The sequence below is a fragment of the Amblyraja radiata genome, chromosome 16 (genome assembly GCF_010909765.2).
Source record: "Amblyraja radiata isolate CabotCenter1 chromosome 16, sAmbRad1.1.pri, whole genome shotgun sequence".
Classification (NCBI taxonomy): domain Eukaryota; kingdom Metazoa; phylum Chordata; class Chondrichthyes; order Rajiformes; family Rajidae; genus Amblyraja; species Amblyraja radiata.
Window position 1 is genome coordinate 15,332,684 of NC_045971.1, and position 18,862 is coordinate 15,351,545.

At 42.0% G+C, this 18,862-nt stretch overlaps 1 protein-coding gene across 5 annotated transcripts in view; it reads right to left on the reverse strand.

The window, feature by feature from the left end:
• ddx42 (DEAD-box helicase 42) overlaps positions 1-18,862 on the reverse strand; it is a 51,458-nt gene that overhangs the window by 15,512 nt on the left and 17,084 nt on the right. For all 5 annotated transcript variants that reach the window (XM_033035180.1, XM_033035181.1, XM_033035184.1 and 2 more), the window contains 7 exons: positions 16,900-17,019; positions 16,449-16,625; positions 14,825-14,953; positions 9,754-9,853; positions 9,060-9,107; positions 6,477-6,574; positions 5,447-5,723 (listed from right to left, as the gene is read on the reverse strand). In XM_033035180.1, coding sequence (XP_032891071.1) covers positions 5,447-5,723; positions 6,477-6,574; positions 9,060-9,107; positions 9,754-9,853; positions 14,825-14,953; positions 16,449-16,625; positions 16,900-17,019 — 949 coding nt within the window. The remainder of the gene's footprint in view (positions 1-5,446; positions 5,724-6,476; positions 6,575-9,059; positions 9,108-9,753; positions 9,854-14,824; positions 14,954-16,448; positions 16,626-16,899; positions 17,020-18,862) is intronic.

An 18,862-nucleotide genomic window follows, 5' to 3' on the forward strand; every position in this document is an offset into this window, starting at 1 on the left:
ATAATAGGCATTTACTACAAAACAGATCAATGTGTCCATATACTATAATATATATATATACGCACATGAATAAATAAAATGATAAAGTGCAAATAACAGATGATTGGTTATTAATAATCAAAGTTTTGTCCGAGCCAGGTTTAATAGCCCGATGGCTGTGGGGTAGTAGCTATTCCTGAACCTGGTTGTTGCAGTCTTCAGGCTCCTGTACCTTCTACCTGAAGGTAGCAGGGAGATGAGTGTGTGGCCAGGATGGTGTGGGTCTTTGATGATACTTTGATGATGATCGAGAGCATCCATACCAACTGTATCACAGTATGGTATGGCAACTCATCTGTCTCCGACCGGAAAACACTGCAGAGGGTGGTGAAAACTGCCCAACGCATCATCGGTTCCTCACTCCCCTCCATTGAGTCTGTCCAAAGCAAGCGATGTCTGCGAAGGGTGTGCAGCATCGTCAAGAACTGCTCTCACCCCAGCCACAGACTGTTTACCCTCCTCCCATCCGGGAGGCGCTACAGGTCTCTCCGTTGCCGGACCAGCAGGTTCAGGAACAGCTTTTTCCCTGCAGCTGTTACACTACTAAACTCGGCACCTTGGTGATTGACAGTCACCCCCCCCGGACACTCCTTCCCCCAGAAAAATTGCACTACTACTACTGTTGTACATATATATATTTTACTGCTCATTATTCTATGTTCGCACTTCTGGGTGAGATGCTAACTGCATTTCGTTGTCTCTGTGCTGTACACTACACAATGACAATAAAGATTGAATTTGAATCTGAATATTGTGCCTACTTAAACTAATCCCTTCCGTTTGCAAGCTCTCAGTATCACTCTTGCTTTTGCCGTTTGATTTAGAAACATAGAAACATAGAAATTAGGTGCAGGAGTAGGCCATTCGGCCCTTCGAGCCTGCACCGCCATTCAATATGATCATGGCTGATCATCCAACTCAGTATCCCGTACCTGCCTTCTCTCCATACCCTCTGATCCCCTTAGCCACAAGGGCCATATCTAACTCCCTCTTAAATATAGCCAATGAACTGGCCTCGACTACCCTCTGTGGCAGGGAGTTCCAGAGATTCACCACTCTCTGTGTGAAAAAAGTTCTTCTCATCTCGGTTTTAAAGGATTTCCCCCTTATCCTTAAGCTGTGACCCCTTGTCCTGGACTTCACCAACATCGGGAGCAATCTTCCTGCATCTAGCCTGTCCAACCCCTTAAGAATTTTGTAAGTTTCTATAAGATCCCCTCTCAATCTCCTAAATTCTAGAGAGTATAAACCAAGTCTATCCAGTCTTTCTTCATAAGACAGTCCTGACATCCCAGGAATCAGTCTGGTGAACCTTCTCTGCACTCCCTCTATGGCAATAATGTCCTTCCTCAGATTTAGAGACCAAAACTGTACGCAATACTCCAGGTGTGGTCTCACCAAGACCCTGTACAACTGCAGTAGAACCTCCCTGCTCCTATACTCAAATCCTTTTGCTATGAAAGCTAACATACCATTCGCTTTCTTCACTGCCTGCTGCACCTGCATGCCCACTTTCAATGACTGGTGTACCATGACACCCAGGTCTCGCTGCATCTCCCCTTTTCCTAGTCGGCCACCATTTAGATAATAGTCTGCTTTCCTGTTTTTGCCACCAAAATGGATAACCTCACATTTATCCACATTATACTGCATCTGCCAAACATTTGCCCACTCACCCAGCCTATCCAAGTCACCTTGCAGTCTCCTAGCATCCTCCTCACAGCTAACACTGCCCCCCAGCGGATGATTTTCGTCTGCCCGGATCAATGTGCCTGTGATGCTACTGCAAGTAAGTTTTTTGCTCTAGTTCCTTTAGTAACCAGTACCTCTCCATGCTTCTGCATACACAAACCTGACTTGACTCTGGCACTATTTCAATGCTGAGCAGTGGACTTGGCTCAGTCTCATTAACAATACTTACCCCATAATTAATTTAATTAAGTGTTACTGGGTCATGCCAAAATTGTAATTCACATAAGTGTGTTCAGTGCACAAATTGGTTCCTACATTACTACGGAAACTACACTTCAGAAGTACTTAAGTGGTTGCCAGGTAAAAAGCGAAAATATAAATACAAATCTCCTCCGGGGGGGGGGGGGGGGGGGGGGGGAGAGGGGGTGCAGTTGAACTTTTGTCATTAAAACCCTCACTCTCTTTAAGCATGCTAATCCAAGTACGGGCTCATCTTCATTCCCTTAAATCCAAAAGATGCACTCTTGAATACATGTGTTGTATGATTGTCTATGCCATTTGCCATCAAATCTGAGAGGACTGCTTAATCATCAGCTGTGAACTCTTCTGTATCATCATGGAAGGTAAAGCTAATTCATTTTCTTTATTAGACCCCTGAGCCAATCACCTTTCACATCCCATTGCTGGAGGTGCTTGCAAACCAGCACCACCAAAGGTGATGGCAGTATCATCAAAGACCCACACCATCCTGGCCACACACTGATCTCCCTGCTACCTTCAGGTAGAAGGTACAGGAGCCTGAAGACTGCAACAACCAGGTTCAGGAATAGCTACTTCCCCTCAGCCATCAGGTTATTAAACCTGGCTCGGACAAAACTCTGATTATTAGCAACCACTTTCTGTTATTTGCACTACCAGTTTATTTATTCATGTGTGTATATATTTATATCATGGTATATGGACACATTTATCTGTTTTGTAGTAAATGCCTACTATTTTCTGTGTGCTTAAGCAAAGCAAGAATTTCATTGTCCTATACAGGGACACATGACAATAAACTCACTTGAACTTGAACTTGAAACACTTACTCTTTTAACTCTACCTCATGCGGTTATTGCTTTGTTGCATTTTAATATTCTTTGGCACTCAGATTTTGCACGACACTCTTTCCATGGCCTGCTGTTTTGCACGCATTGTTTTTTATCATTACTCTCCACATATTTTTTTACTCTAGGTTTCACACAAACCAGCAATTTCATTGTACCCTGGTGTATATAACAATAAACTAATTTTATTCAGCGGTGGTTCTCTTCTTTTGAGTGTTAAACCTGTCTCTCCTTCATGCATACTGCCATCAGGCCTCACACTAACCTAACAACTTCAATCATTACTCTGGCTTTTGTTCCTCTGACTGCACCTTACTTTTCCTCACCAATGAAGCTTCTGAATATTTTGCTATCCCCAAAACCTGTCTCTGTTTCTTGGAACTCCATATCTGAAGCCCATCGGCCCAGTTTCTGCTCCGACCATATTCAGCAAAATGGGATAAAAGAGACAAATAATGTTCCGTGCAAATTTTATTCATTCATTCTTTGGAATGTAGGTGTTATTGGTAATTCCCATCCCTCAGTACCAGTGAGCTAGTGATAACAGCCATCTGATGAAGGTCCTCTCTCAGTGCTGGCAGCAGCAACTTACAAGATTTAGACTCATCAACAGTGAAAGATTTATATTTTCAAGACATCATGGTGTACAACTTGGAGGGGAATCTGTAGGTGGTAGTGTTCCCATACATCTGCTGTCCTTAACCATCTGTTTTTCTCTTTTGCACTACATGATGTACTCAAATACGGTATGAGTAGCTTGGATGTCATGCAACCGTTTTCACTGTATCTCGGTGCACCTGACTAATAAATCAATAACTAATATCAAGTCGACAGCATCCTATCATGTTCCTGCTTATGTGATGTAGATGGTAGAAAACAGTGTAAGGGCTTAAAACACTCAACGCAGATTACCAGGCAGTACCCTGACTGCTTGATTTATATGGCTGGTGCAGTTGAATTTCTGCTCAATAACAACCTGTCCCTTGCCCGTAGAATGTTGATGGCTGGTGAATGTCAATGGAACACACAAAGTGCTGGAGCAACACTGATCAGGCAGTTTATGTGGATGACATAGATAAGGGACATTTGGAGTCAGGGCCCCACCCAAAATGTCACTTATCCGCGTGGATGCTGCCTGACTCGCATTGTTACTCTGACAAATTGTGTTTTTTTTTTTAAATTGTCGCCCACCATCTGCAACTCCTTGTTCTCCAAATGTCAATGGAAGATTGCGGCACAGTGGCGCAGCGGTTAAGTTGCTGCCTTACAGCACCAGAGACCCAGGTTAAATCCTGACTACGGGTGCTGTCTGTATGGAGTTTCCATGTTCTCCGTGAATTTGTGGATTTTCTCCAGCCAGTTTCCTCACACACTTCAAACACGTGCAGATTTGTCGGTTAATTGGCTTCAGTAAAATTGTACATTGGCCCGAGTGTATATGATAGTGCTTGTGTACAAGGCGATCACTGGTCGGCGCAGATTTGTGCCTGTTTCTACGCTGCATCTCTAAAGTAAAGATGGATAGACTCTCTCTCCTATTGGAGGTGATCAGTGCTTGACATTTTTGCAGCTCCAATGCTACTTGCTTCTGATCAGCCCAGGCCACAATGTCATCTGGTCCTTAACCAATGTTGGTATGGACCGCTTAATTTGCTGATTTGTAGTAAATAGAATTGAACATTGTACAATCATCAGCTAACAACCTCATTTATGACATTATAATGCTAGGAATGTCATTGATGAAACATTAAGACCATCTCCGGGAGCTCCGGTTTTCTCCCACATTCCAAAGATGTGTACGTTTGTGGATTAATTGGCGTCAGTAAGAATTGTAAATTGTTCCTAGTGTGTAGGACAGTGCCAGTGATTGCTGGTCAGCGTGGACTATGGGCTAAAGGGCCTGTTTCCACACTGTATCTCTAAATATTCATCAAGACATCATTCCTCGTGTAGTTTCATTCCGCTTCTGGTTTGTTCCTCCACTGGGCATACCCAAAGCCTCGTGCTTTCAGCTGCCCATCTTTTCTGCAGTGATATTGATGTCAAAGTGCCCGAGTTCCAAGATAATAATAGAGCAGTGTTCAGGACTATCATTTTTGCAATGGTCTATAAAGGTTTGGATATTCCTTTTGCTGTGGATTGCAAGCAGCCAGATTGAGGTTTCATTTAATATTGTCAGCCACTGCACATGGTCACCACACAGGCTTCACAGAGTGTAGCCTTGATGCAGTGGCAATGGTACAAGACCACTGCCGACTCTGCTGCATGGATGTCAATGCTCACACATACATGGGAACATACATAGATGCCACCAAAGCATCCATGTGCTCAGGCTTATCCACTGCCTTCTTCCTTGCTTGCTCAAGCTGCAGAGCTCAACTAAACACCAGCCATGTTGCAGTCACGGGCTACAGCCATACACCAGGCTACATTCCCCACATGACTCAAGCTCAAACACCAAACTACATCCCCAATAGAAACTATCCACAAACAATATTCCCAAACCCAGGCTCTGAAGTTCCAATGCTTTAACATGCATCTTATTCTTTAATTTCAGAAGGTGTGGAACAAATTCACCTTTTCCTATAAAGGATAGGGGAGAAGCTCACCTGCCACATCTGTAGCCACCATAATAGGAATTGACTTTTTCTTGAAATCGAAGATGACTTTGTTTCTTTCACTCTGGTCCATATCTCCATGCAACAGTCCAACAGTATAACCCTCCTGGTTTAGGTTAGCAGCAAGTTCGTCACTATTAGCTTTCTTGGTCACAAAGATAAGTACACTGCCTCTGGATGTCATCTCCACCAGTCGTCTTGTGAGCCAATCCCACTTATCAGGACCAGATACCATAATCTCCACGATCTGAGTGATATCCTCGTTTGCCTAAAACAAATGTTAACGAGGGTTAACGTTATTACAATGGACATGGTACCAGACAATGCTGAGGCTGAAGTGACAGCAATACCAGAACTGAAATCCCAGATGATGATACCTGACATCTGGTAAAACACTGGTTACAGAGAAAGTAGGAGAGTTGGAAACTGGATGGAAAATTTCTTAGAATGGACAAGATTGAGGGGATTTAGTTCAGGTGAACAAAATTATAGGAAGCATGACAGAGAGGACAAGAAGGGGCAATTTATCTCAGAAGAGGCCAGTAATTCAGGACATAAATTCATGTTATGTTATTAGGTATTAGAAAGGAGTGAAATAAAGAATTGGATACATTCTAATTAATCATAGAATAGTCACATGACTTCTGAGGCCATTGGGTCCACTGTGTTTACATCAACAATAGTTTGTAATCAGGGATATTTAATGGGGCCGACTCCTTTTGAACCAAAATTCTATTAGCACCACATCACAGTCCCACATGGCTATTTGTTCCTGCAGCTTGCCCATCTTATTTACTGCACTCTGCAAATTTACTTGCATGCATAGCAAACCAAATCTAGTTATTTTACTTCCATTTCACTGACTCAGTAAAATTGTTAAACTGCCCTAATCCAGTGTGAATTATCTTCCATTTAATCAATTTAGCATTTTATTTTTTGTATTGTTGTGAATGCTGCCAGAATTACCCTTTTTATTATGGTCAATATGAATTAAAAGTTAGCAAATTTTCAGTCATATTACCTCTCCTATGTCTCCTTGTACAACTCGAATAGGATCATTGAGGATATCTCGAGCCAGCCTCTCTATCTTCTTCCGGAACGTAGCACTAAAGAGCAAAGCTGAAACACAGATCCCACATTTAAGTGAATTCCTCAATAACTAGAATGTGATGGAAATAAAAACACAAATTAAGAGAAACAGTTAGAAGGTTAGGAAGCAACTGTGAAGAGAGAAACAAAGTTAACATATCTGGTCGGAGACCTGTGAAAGAGAAATCCTGATAGCTTTCAGTGGCAAAAAAAATTGAGAGGATTTGTAAAACAAAGAGAATATCTCTAGATGGGGGGGGGGGGGGGGGGGGGGGGCAATTGAGTAAATGTGATTGGAGGGAAGTTATGCTTTCTTATGTGTTAAGTGTTATTGACAGCAGGTCTGAGGGGGCATATCCAGAAAGCTAATTTGTACTGATATAAAAAAGAAAAACTGAGCCAACATAGGTAGATGACAGACAAAAATGGCCAATTCCGATTCAGTCAGCGTTGAACTTGGAAAATTCAATATTGAGTCGAGAAAGCTGCAAAGTGCTGACAGAAGATGAAATGCTGTCCCTCCAGAATGCACTGGACCTCAATGTAGCAGTGGACGCTACAGAAAGAAAGGTCAGTGAATAGGGTAGAAAAGGTTAAAGCAGCAGGCAACCAGAAACCAGGGATCATTCATGTGGACTAAACACACAGGTGCACCACAAAGCGATCACTCAATAAGTGTCTGGTTTATCCAATGCAGAAGAGACCACATTGTGAACACCAAATGCAAACAAGAGGAAGTATAACATTGAAGGGAAGAGACAAGATAGATGGTGAGAATCTTTTTCCAAGGATGCAATACCAAAGGGCATTGGTTAAAATGACATGAGAAAGTTTAATAGGAGCTTTACAAGGCAACTTTTGTATTTATAGAGTGTGGCAGGTACGTGGAATGTTTTGCCAAGGAAAGTGATAGAAACAGATACCATAATAACATTTCACCAGCATTTAAACAGACACACGAGCAAGCAGGGAATAAAAGGATATGGACCACGTTTAGAAAAATAGGATTAGTATAAATTGGCATTGTGGTTGGTGGGGACATTGTGGGCCAAAGGGCCTGATTCTGTGCTGAATATAGATGAGAAATTCTATTTACCAAGAATATAAAATTCAGCTACAAATTGCAAAAGGCAGATTCAGAACAGAGTCTGATCACTTCCAACGGAATGCCCAAGGATAAAACTAGGCAAATATGGAACATAAATAAATAGATTGATGAAGTCATAGTTTTCTGTGAATAAGGGAAACGATTGTACATCAGCATTAATCTTTTCAATGCCATTTTCTAAACATGCTTCAAATGTCTTCAAGTTTCATGCTTACTGCCAAATTAATGCATTCCACATTATAATTTAATTCATCTAGTCGTCTGATCTATGCAACACCCTCTCTCCAATATCAAATAAAGGCCCAGCTCCATATCGCTATCTGGATATTGTGATTACCTGTTGTACCATCTCCAAGTCTATGCCTTAGCTTCACAATAGTGAATTTCCATCCAGATTCTTGTGCTTGGGTGTTGCGGGAAAGACCATCATTAACAGTCCATCCCCAGTGGAAGGTACACAAAATTGCTGGGGAAACTCAGCGGGCCCAGTGGATGTTCCTGGAGTTCCTTTACAAAGAATGCCGTTTTGAAAAATCTAAAAGGCTTGCAGGATCAGGGAGAGTAGCAAAAAGTACCCGTATTGCATTAGGTAAAATTAATCTTCTGCCTTTGCACTTCATCCTATTTTATGCTCACTATAGACCTTGTTTCACTACTACAAGTGATGTATTTATTCTTCGCAATGATACAATTAGCAGCATATGTACCCCTGAAAGATGTAAATTTAAGTGTGTGATTAATTAAACTGATTTTGAGACAAAACATGCTTTAGCTCAAGTTTTCTAGGAACATCATTCACTGCCTTTAAATATCAGCACACTACAGCCTCTGAACTTGCTACATCAGTTGTAGCGCAACCAGATTTGATGATTCAAGATCCTCCCTTCGACCACCAGCACATTGAGCTTTTTGTGGGTTGACAGGTACTGGAGCAGTGATTATTTTAAATCTCATGCCCCCCTCACTTGCAACACCCATCAATGGAAAGGAAAACAGTGATGTCGTGGGTATAACATCACACCATCCACAATTTGGCAAATATTGCCAATCCTTCATCAGTGGTGGATTTGCAACCTGGAAGTCCCAAGTAAAACTAATATGGGTGCATTCCAGAAAGAACTCACCAGATCTCCAGCTTCAGAAGATCATAACATTCCCAAGACAATTCAAGCTGTGCAATGTGTTAGTCTTGTGTGGGGAACAAATATTTGGAATATAGAGATTTTCCTATGCCGATTTTAAGACTCTATCTACAAGTTTACACTGTTTTAAAGTTATACACCTTGATTTATAGGCACTGAAACCACTTCATGAGTTAATACTTTTCTCTAAAATAACTGCTAATGTCAGACTTTAGATGAACTATCACTGGTTATGAACTTAGAAAAACAAAGCACCAATACTTACTTTGTCTGTCTGGACGTACATGATTTGCTACTGATCGGACTTGATATTCTGAAAATGTGAAAGAAACAACAAACATTTAGACCACGACCATCACCCATCACTGCTCAGTCACTCAGTAAATGCTTCAGTGTATAAAAATTAGTGTTCTGTATATTAACAAGTGACATCCAAAAGCAAAGAACAAAATTTAAATGGCATGTACCTATTTACATAAAGTAATAGCGTGTACACGGCTTTCATTGGTAGTGGGGGTCAATGAATCAGGAATGCAAAGATACAGCACACTGTCCATTTCCTACCTTGAAAGAGGCATTGTTTTAAAATTATCCATTTTCACATTTCCAAGGCCACAACCCTACCAGCTCTAATATTTGTATCCATCCCTCCTGACTTAATGGTTCTCTAACTCTAGATCTGAATCAATGGTACATTTGATTATTCTACAATCAACCAGTCTTGCCTTCCATTACCAACATCACAAACTCTTGAAATTCATCCCTCTCATTTTTACTCTTTTCCGAATCTAATTCTCTCTTTGATCAAACTATGATCATTTACCCCAACATTGGTTTGAAACAGTGTGATAATGCACATGTGCGTTGCTATTTTTAAGATGTATAAATGATTAGGATATTCACAACAAGAAATCAAAAGACAAACAAGTTTGACATTTTTATACATGGAAACCTCTTACCGAAGCCCATGTCAAACATTCTGTCCGCTTCATCAAATACTAAATAGGTCGCTCGCTGTAGATTAGTGGCTTTTTTCTTCACGTGATCTATCAACCGCCCCTGGAAGGGGAATGCAAGAAGTGAGCAGTCTAAATATTAATCTTAACAATCCATGCAGCAATTTACACCAAACACATTACTTATGTTTCCTAATCATTCTGAGCCATGTGAACAATTATTTTACTGCATTTCCTCTGAAATATTGATACAAATTTCCAACAACATAATGCAGCCAACTTAAAAAATAAATTCCATTATCTATCGCATATATAAGGCATTCAGCATTAGAGTGCACACTGCCACCTGTGGATAGATTGAAACATTTTTTTAAAAACTCAATTCATGCTGAAGCAACGTCACAGTGGCTGTTTAAGCAAAGTGGTTAGCAATTTTACTTCGGAGTCACGTGAGTGACTACGTGAAGAACCCGCTTCCAACGCATGCGTGTCATATCGCTACACGCATTGCACGAGTCAACAGGAGGGGGGAGGACATCCCCCAGTAACGGGAGAAGATAAAAGGACCAGCAAAAGGCAGGTAAGGACTCTGCATTTTTAGTTTACACAAATGGACAGAGTAAAAAGGAAGCGGTCTGCTAAAAAGCTGCCCGAGAAACGCGTTGTAAACGTGGATGAACGGCAGAGACAGCAGCCGTCGGCTCTAGAGGCCTCGGTAGAGGAATCAGCTGTGCCAGAAATCATTCTGGCACCGACGAAACTTACTTCCCGGCTGGGAGGCAAAGTTCAAACTAAAACACACCATCTAGAAGAGCCCGACTTGGAGCAGCAGCGGGCGACCAGCCCGTATCAATATCGGACCAGGGCTGAACGGGTGCGGCAGACGGAACAAACCCGCTATGAGTGGCTGCATACGGAGCAGCCAGGAGAAACAGCTGACCGGGAACAGACGTGGACCGACAGTCAGGACCGGTGTGGCCAGTGGCGGGACGAGACAGACCCTCCATTAGAGGGTAGGCCGGATAATTGGGAAGATTGTGGCTACATTCCCGGCCACACATTTTGGGCCATTACATTATCAAAATTTGCAAAGAGCAAAAATTAGAGCACTCAAATTTAACAAAGGTCATTTTGATAGACCTATGGAGCTGCCTACGGAAGCTATAATTGAACTACAGTGGTGGGAACATAGCATTAGGTATTGCTCCAACCCCATCATTATGGACAACCCGTCTATGGTATTACAAAATGGTGTATCCAAAGAAACATTTGGATATCGGCAACATACCTACCAGGTAAGCTAAATTCAGTGGCAGACACCAGGTCACGCAAATTTAATGAAAACACGGAATGGATGTTAAATAAAAATGTATTTGCTGAAATTACAGCAAAATATGGTAGACCAGATATTGATATCTTTGCGTCCAGGTTGAATCACCAATTACCAAGGTATGTCTCCTGGAAACCAGACCCTGGGGCAGAAGCTACAGATGCTTTCTCACTGCATTTGGGGAAATGGCGTTTTTTATGCTTTCCCCCCCATTCTGCCTCATCAACCGGGTACTAAGGAAAATTCAACTATATTCGGCATCTGGGATTATCATAGTACCCGATTGGCCTACTCAACCGTGGTATTCGGTCATACAGGGGATGGTGTTAGAACCATGCTCCATTATTGGACATAGCCCGAATTTATTAATTCATCCAGTAACGGGGGTGGGGGGGGGGGGGGGGGGGCAGTCACCCATGCCATAATACTATGGATTTGTTGATTTGTAGAGTCTGAAAGACCCACTACACGGCATGGGGCTGTCAGACAGGACGATGAATCTCATCACATCCGTACAAAGACTGTCAGCACGGAAGCAGTACCTCGGACACATCAAGAAATGGGGCATATACTGCTTTGACAACAACCTCGACCAAAGAGCCAAGAACATTCCGGCCGTATTGGAATTCTTAACAAACCTCCATTATGACAAACGATTGGGCTACAGTGCCATCAATAGTGCCAGAAGTGCACTCTCCAATTACCTATCACATGGAACGGAGCGGCACACGGTGGGAACGCACCCCCTGGTAACAAAACTTATGAGGGGCATATTCAATGCAAATCCCCCTAAAACCAGGTACTCCAAAATTTGGGATGTGGGTGTCGTTTTGAACATGCTGAGGAGCTGGTCGCCCATAACAGCATTATCACTTCAGAAACTGACCATGAAGATGGTTATGCTCATGGCGTTAGTTTCTGCACAACGAGTCCAGTCATTAAGCAAACTGAGCCTGGACTCCTTGATCATCTCACCCGAGAAACTGGTGTTTGTCATGCATGAGTTAATAAAACAAAACAGACCAGGCTCATCGGGTCAAGTGATTGAATTTATGGCATATCCATATGACAAACGTCTGTGTATAGCAAGACATATCCAATTATACATGGAATATACTAAGAGCATTCGAGGGCAGGAAATGGCTCTGTTAATTTCTTACAAGAAACCGCACAAAAGGTTCACGACCCAAACTATCTCAAGGTGGCTCAAGTGTGTCCTAAAGATGGCAGGAATAGACACTAATGTTTTTAAATCTCATTCCACCAGGGCTGCAGCAACATCCGCAGCAAAAATTCTGGAGGTACCCACGGACCAAATCCTCAGAATTGCAGGATGGTCATCCGAAAGGACTTTCCAAAGGTTTTATAATAAACCAGTTTTGGAGCCATCATCATTTTCGGAAAGCATTTTACGTTCAATATTATAATTTGCCTGAAGGGTTACAGGGCTATGATTTCAATTAATAAATTTATTTTCTCGTTATATCACACAAGTCTTTGTATAAGTGTGTCTAAAATTGCTAATGATACTCTCTCCCAATACCCAAGGCAGTTGTGAAGCATGGACTCGTTCCACGGCATGAGGTCACAGAGCTTTGAAATCTTCACGTAGTCACTCACGTGACTCCGAAGTAAAATAGTAAGATTAAACGAGAACTTACCAGTTTGAAGTTTGATCTGTATTTTATGAGGAGGAACGTTGAGGGAATACGTGCCCTCCGCTCCCACCCTCCTATGATCATATCAAAACTGGTATCTCTTTGATAATCTTACTATGTTAGGTCATTATAGTTTCTGTGACCTCACACCGCTGCTTTGAAGAATGACACGCATGCGTTGGAAGCGGGTTCTTCACGTATTCCCTCAACGTTCCTCCTCATAAAATACAGATCAAACTTCAAACTGGTAAGTTCTCGTTTAATCTTACTATTTTGGGTGATCAGCCACGATCATATTGACTGGCTCCAAGGGCCTACTCCTGCACCTTTTTTCTATGTTTTTAATTCTGAGGAAATGTAGGTTTAATTTTGCAAACAAGGCAAGTTTGACTTAAATTTTTTTTTAATAATTAAGTTATTTGTCTTTGAGTAATGTAAGATCTGCCTGCCATTTCAGATGGTTCCACAGACACTACTATTTCTACTATTTCACACAGCAGGCAAGTCCGCCAAAATTTATCCCTCAAAAAATGCTTCTGGAGTTGATCATTTAAACATTCAGATCTTCAACAATTGTACAAGTTTAGTTTAGTTTAAGGATATAGAGCAGAAACAGGCCCTTTGGCCCAGCGAGTCCGCACCGACCTCCGATACCCGCACATTATCACAAACCTACACACAATAGGGATAATTTACACGTATACGAAGTATACAAACCCAAGCCAATTAATTCAATTCAACTTTAATGTCATTGCACAAATACTGAGTATGGGTACAACGAAATGCAGTTTTGCGTCAGTCCGTAGTAGTGCAATATAGAAATTTAAAAAAAAAAGAGGATACAGAATAATAAAAAATACAGAATAATTAAACAATGGGGACGGAGGGACCGGAGGAATCTATCGGCGGGACTCCGAGTTCAGCAATGCGACGGTATGATTGTAGAAGCTGTTCCTCATCCTACTGGTACGAGACCTGAGGCTCCTGTACCGCCTCCCTGATGGGAGGAGGGCACAGTCCATGGTTGGGGTGGGAGGGGTGTTTAATGATCTTCCCAGCTCGTTTCAGACACCGTTTTCGGTGGAGGGCATCCATGGCAGGGAGCAGGGCACCGAAGATGTGCTGCGTGGTTTTCACCACCCGTTGTAGTGCCTTCCTGTCCGCAACAGTGCAGCTGCTGTACCATACCGTGAAGCGATTAACCTACAAATCTGTACGTCTTTGGAGTGTGGGATGAAACCAAAGATCTCGGAGAAAACAACGCGGTCACAGGGAAAGCGTACAAACTCCATACAGACAGCACCCATAGTCGGGATCAAAACCAGGTCTCCGCTGTAAGGCAGCAACTCTACCTCTGCGCCATGGTGCCGCCCTTGTCTGTGGTGAGACACACATGCAGTATTGTGTACAGTTCTGGTCATCCAGCTGTAGGAAGATTGTCATTGAGCTGGAATGGGTGCAGAGGAAATTCATGGGGATGTTACCAGATTTGGAGGGCTTGCATTACAAGAAGCTGGATAGACTGGATTTTTTGAGCAGTGCCCTTAGAGGTATACAGAATCATGAAGGGAGTAGAAAAGGTGGAAAGTCACATTTCCCTTCCCCCCCCCCGGGTAAAGAATTTTAAAGCCAGACAGCATAGGTTTAAAGTAAGGGAAAGGATTTAAAAGGGACCCAAAGGGCAACATTTTCTACACAAAGAGTGGTGGATATATGAAACAAGGTGCCAGAGGAAGTGATTATGATGATTAAAAGACATTTAGATCGGTATATGGATAGGAAAGGTTTAGAAGGATAGGAGGCAAACGGTACCAGCTCAGATGGACATCTAGGTCGTCATGGATGAGTTAGGCCAATGGGCCTGCTTCCAAGATGTACAACTGAGATTTATCTCAATGCTATTTCTACTGATGGGATCAAATTATACAAAGTAAAACAGTGTAAAAATAACGAAATAAAAAATAGTACATTAATTCTGGGGTACAAAAGTCTACAAGTGCATGAATTGTTTTATAGTAGCAACAACTCTAATGTTACCTCTTTGAATGATTATTGTGGATCTGTTAAGTGTATTTGATATACTGACCGGTGTACACACAACGATTTCTGCCCCTTCTTGAAGAGCTTTTGCCTGTTCCCACATGCTGCCTCCACCATACACAGCCACTGACCTCAGGTTGTAGGCTTTTCCAAACTTCCGACATTCAGAATGAATCTGCATATGACAGAAAATAAACTAAAATCAACAAATCGCATCACAAAAATAGTGTGCAGCATCAACAAGGCACTCCAGCACTTTTGTCTACCTTCGATTTTCCAGCATCTGCAGTTCCTTCTTAAACACTATTAAGTAGGGATTGGGTATGATAGTATTTGCAACACCCGTGTCACCAACTAGCTTGAAATTTGACCTTGCACTGACAAAGTACAAATATGCAATTATATTTCCTTTTAATCCATGTTTAAGACATTACTTATAGTTACAACCCCAATGTTTTCCCCATCAATGTAAACTAGGAATACTTTACCAGAAGTGGATGATCTGAAGACTGTACATACATGTGCTCTAAAGATCTGTGTTCATAGTGACCTGCTAGATGCCAAGTTAACAGCATCAACAAGTGCAACATGTTAAGAGAATCAGGGTATTACTTTGTATTGGAAGGAACTGCAGATTCTGGTTTAAACTGAAGATGGACAAAAAGCTGGAGTAACTCAACAGGACAGGCAGCATCTCTGGAGAGAAATAATGGGTGACATATCCCCATTCCTTTACTCCAGGGTATTACTTATCCCGTTGTATACATGAATTTAGGAAAAACCTTAATGCCCAATAATTAATTATTCAAACCCACATAACCCAGAAAGACCTAGATGTGAAATACTGCAACGGAATTTTGTGACTAGGAATGAACTTTCAATGTCATCAATCCAAGAAACAAGACAACCGTCATGGAAGCTCATTAAACTAATACCTTGCATATTGGATTAGTTATTATTAGTAAAAAGGAACAAGAGTTCACAATAACCACAGATTCTCTATCCAAACATGCTGCTTTCAGCATTTTGTTTTATTTTATATTTCTAGCATGTACAGTATTTTGATTTGAGCACATTGACATAGTTTGTAGCTCTGTAGCGGTGAAATGAACATACAAGGATACAGCAAGAGGGTAGATTGTGGAATTGGGGCTATCACTCACGTGAAAGATAAACACATGACATGTTCAATTGAATGCGAGGCCATTTCTACACAAATAAAACAAATGTGCAACCTCTTAAAGTTCAGAATGGCATGTCTACAAGTAAAGAAGGTGTATACAAAATTAGGTAGATACAAAAAAAAAAAAAAGAAAGAAAATTCACGAAACAACTTCATCAGCCAACATCTGGCGTGGAAAAAAGTCAGAGCCTTTCATTAGACAGATGTTAACGACTGCTTCTTGATTTACTTCAAATTATGAACATTGTACTTTTAACCACGTGCCACGTTTCCTTTTCAACAATTCTGCTAATTATTCATAAATGAGGATTTAAAAAAATGAAGAATCAAAGACACAACTTTAAAGTCGACAGAAATATTATTTTCAAAGGCTTTGATGATACAGATTCCACCATTCAGACATTTACTATGTTTCTCATCAATGCTTCACTTGCTGCCAGTGGTGCATAGATTTGAGCTGCTTCCATGATCTCCATCATTACTGTACCTGTTGACAGAGTTCTCTAGTCGGGCAGACGATTACACCGATAGGTCCATCCCCGGGTTCCAGTTCCTTCTGATCCATGATGTGAACCAACATCGGCCAAATAAAGGCAGCAGTTTTACCACTACCAGTTTTGGCAATTCCAATCATGTCTCTGCCACTTAGCGCTATGGGAACACCCTGCATCCAAATAAACATTTAATAAACATTAGAACATTATTTTCTCCCTGGGAGGGGACAGGGAGGATTGAATTCATAATGCAGTGTATTATATTTAGAAGCCAAATTGTTATGTTCAACTATTCTAATTATAAGCATTGCTGTATAATGATGAAAGTACATATGGCAAGGCAGATTGTGGGTGTTTCTGTTACCAAAATGGAAAATAAAAACATTCTATGGGCAGTAGAACTGCAAAGGAAGATGACGACGCAAGTGAGAGCCAGTCTCTTACCTGACATTGTATAGGTGTAGGCTGCGTGTATTCTGACTTTCGAATCTGGTGCATCAGCTGCTCATCAAAGCCAAAATGAGCGAAGCTGCTGCCAGGTTTGGGAGGATCAGCGCCAGAGACCTGCAGAGGAACATGGCCAATTCTGTTAAATACTCTTAAAACTAAATTCAGTTACAATATCCCAGAATTAAAAATTCTCACGTTTTTCCTCAGTTACATTTTCACAATTATACATTATAATTTCCAAAAGGTCGTTTCCAAAACGTACTCCACAACCTCAGCAAGAAATATGATACAATGTAACAAATTAAGCAGCGAAAAGGTATTCTTGCAAACACAGAGGTATCATTGTTAATGACAGATCTCAAGTTTAAGATTTAAACCTGATTTATAAGCACACTGCAGTATCTAAGCATTAGGAACACAGTCAGTGGCCACTTTCAATTTCCCCAAATATGCTTCAAGGGACTTTACAATATATTAGGTTATAACCAAAACTACTTGCACTAATTCGGTATCAGCTCAGTGCAGTGATGTCAAGTACTGCAGCTCCAGCAGGTTCAATACCTGACCTCCAGTACCATGAGTGTGGAACAGGCATATTCTTCCAGTGATAGTGTGGGTTTCACCCAGGAATACCCTAGCTTCCTTCCATATCCCCAACACATGAAAGTTCATAAGTCAAATTAAATTAATGGGACAGGTAATAGCTCAGTGAGCCAGCATAGCGACAATGGGATGAAGTACTCTTTCCATGCCAAAGGGATATATGAAAATAGAGTATTGTCAAACTTCCCCAGTAAATGCTAAGTGTGCTTGAAACAAAAACAAAAAATAACTGTTCAGCGAATTTGGTTATCCCAAGGGAGCAATCCCAATAGTTTCATTTCCCTCCTCATACTTCCCTGTATTAGATTAATTTATTATTTCATACACATAACCTTTGATTCTTTTTGTCATTAACCTACACTTAGAGGTAATTTATGGTTGTTATTTAATGTGCTAACGTGTCTTTAGGACTGGGATGAACCCAGTCCACAGAAATGAAACCCACTCAGTCTGGGAGAATGTGTAAACTTTGCACTGACAGGACTTCAGGTTGCAATTCAATCCAGCTCCCCTGACCTGTGAAACAGCACCACCAACTGCTGTGCCACCATGCAACCTGCATGCAGAGTTCCATATTGCGCTCCAAATCTTGCTCTTTTGTTTCCCGTCAGTGAGCCGATTCATGTCAGCTGTGACAGACGTGCAGCTGTTCGCTGCCTTACATGGACCACTGCAGGTCCAGGTGTTGCCGAGTGGCAAATGCTGGTGCATCTGTCATGCCATTCCATCACAGGGCTCCACATGGATTTCAAAAACAGAGCCAGACAATGAAGAAGGACACTGTGGACCTCCACTGAATTTTACTTCGGAGTCACGTGAGTGACTACGTGAAGAACCCCGCCACGACGCATGCGTGCCATATCGCTTTCACGCTTGCGAGTCGACAGGCGGGGGGGGGAGCGTTCCCCCGCAGCGGTAAGTTTGAAACCGCGACCTGCAGGTAAGAAATTTACTCAGCGGTAGTTTTGTTCCCCGCGCTGTTTTTTCACAGGGGGGGGAAGCTGGACAAAATAGTGTCCACAAGTGCTGCGAGTGAAGCTGGCTGGGGAGGACCGCGAAGTTGCGGGAGCCAGCAGCAGCTGAAGGCACAAGCCCCGTAAGGGATCAGCTGAGCCGACTTTTGGTCCCGCGCCGGCCAGAACACCATGGCCGGGAGGGAGACTATTCAGAATGGGGCCGTCGACTTTTTGGACAAGTCAAAAACGGCAGGAGACGGGGTGGAACGACGTTCCCCCATAGCGACAATTTTAACTTGGACCTGCAGGTAAGAGCTGCGGTCTTTATGTGTTTTTACCATGCTGATTACAGGTGGAGAAACCAACGGGCTGCTACAAAGCTGGTGGGCTAGATGGGA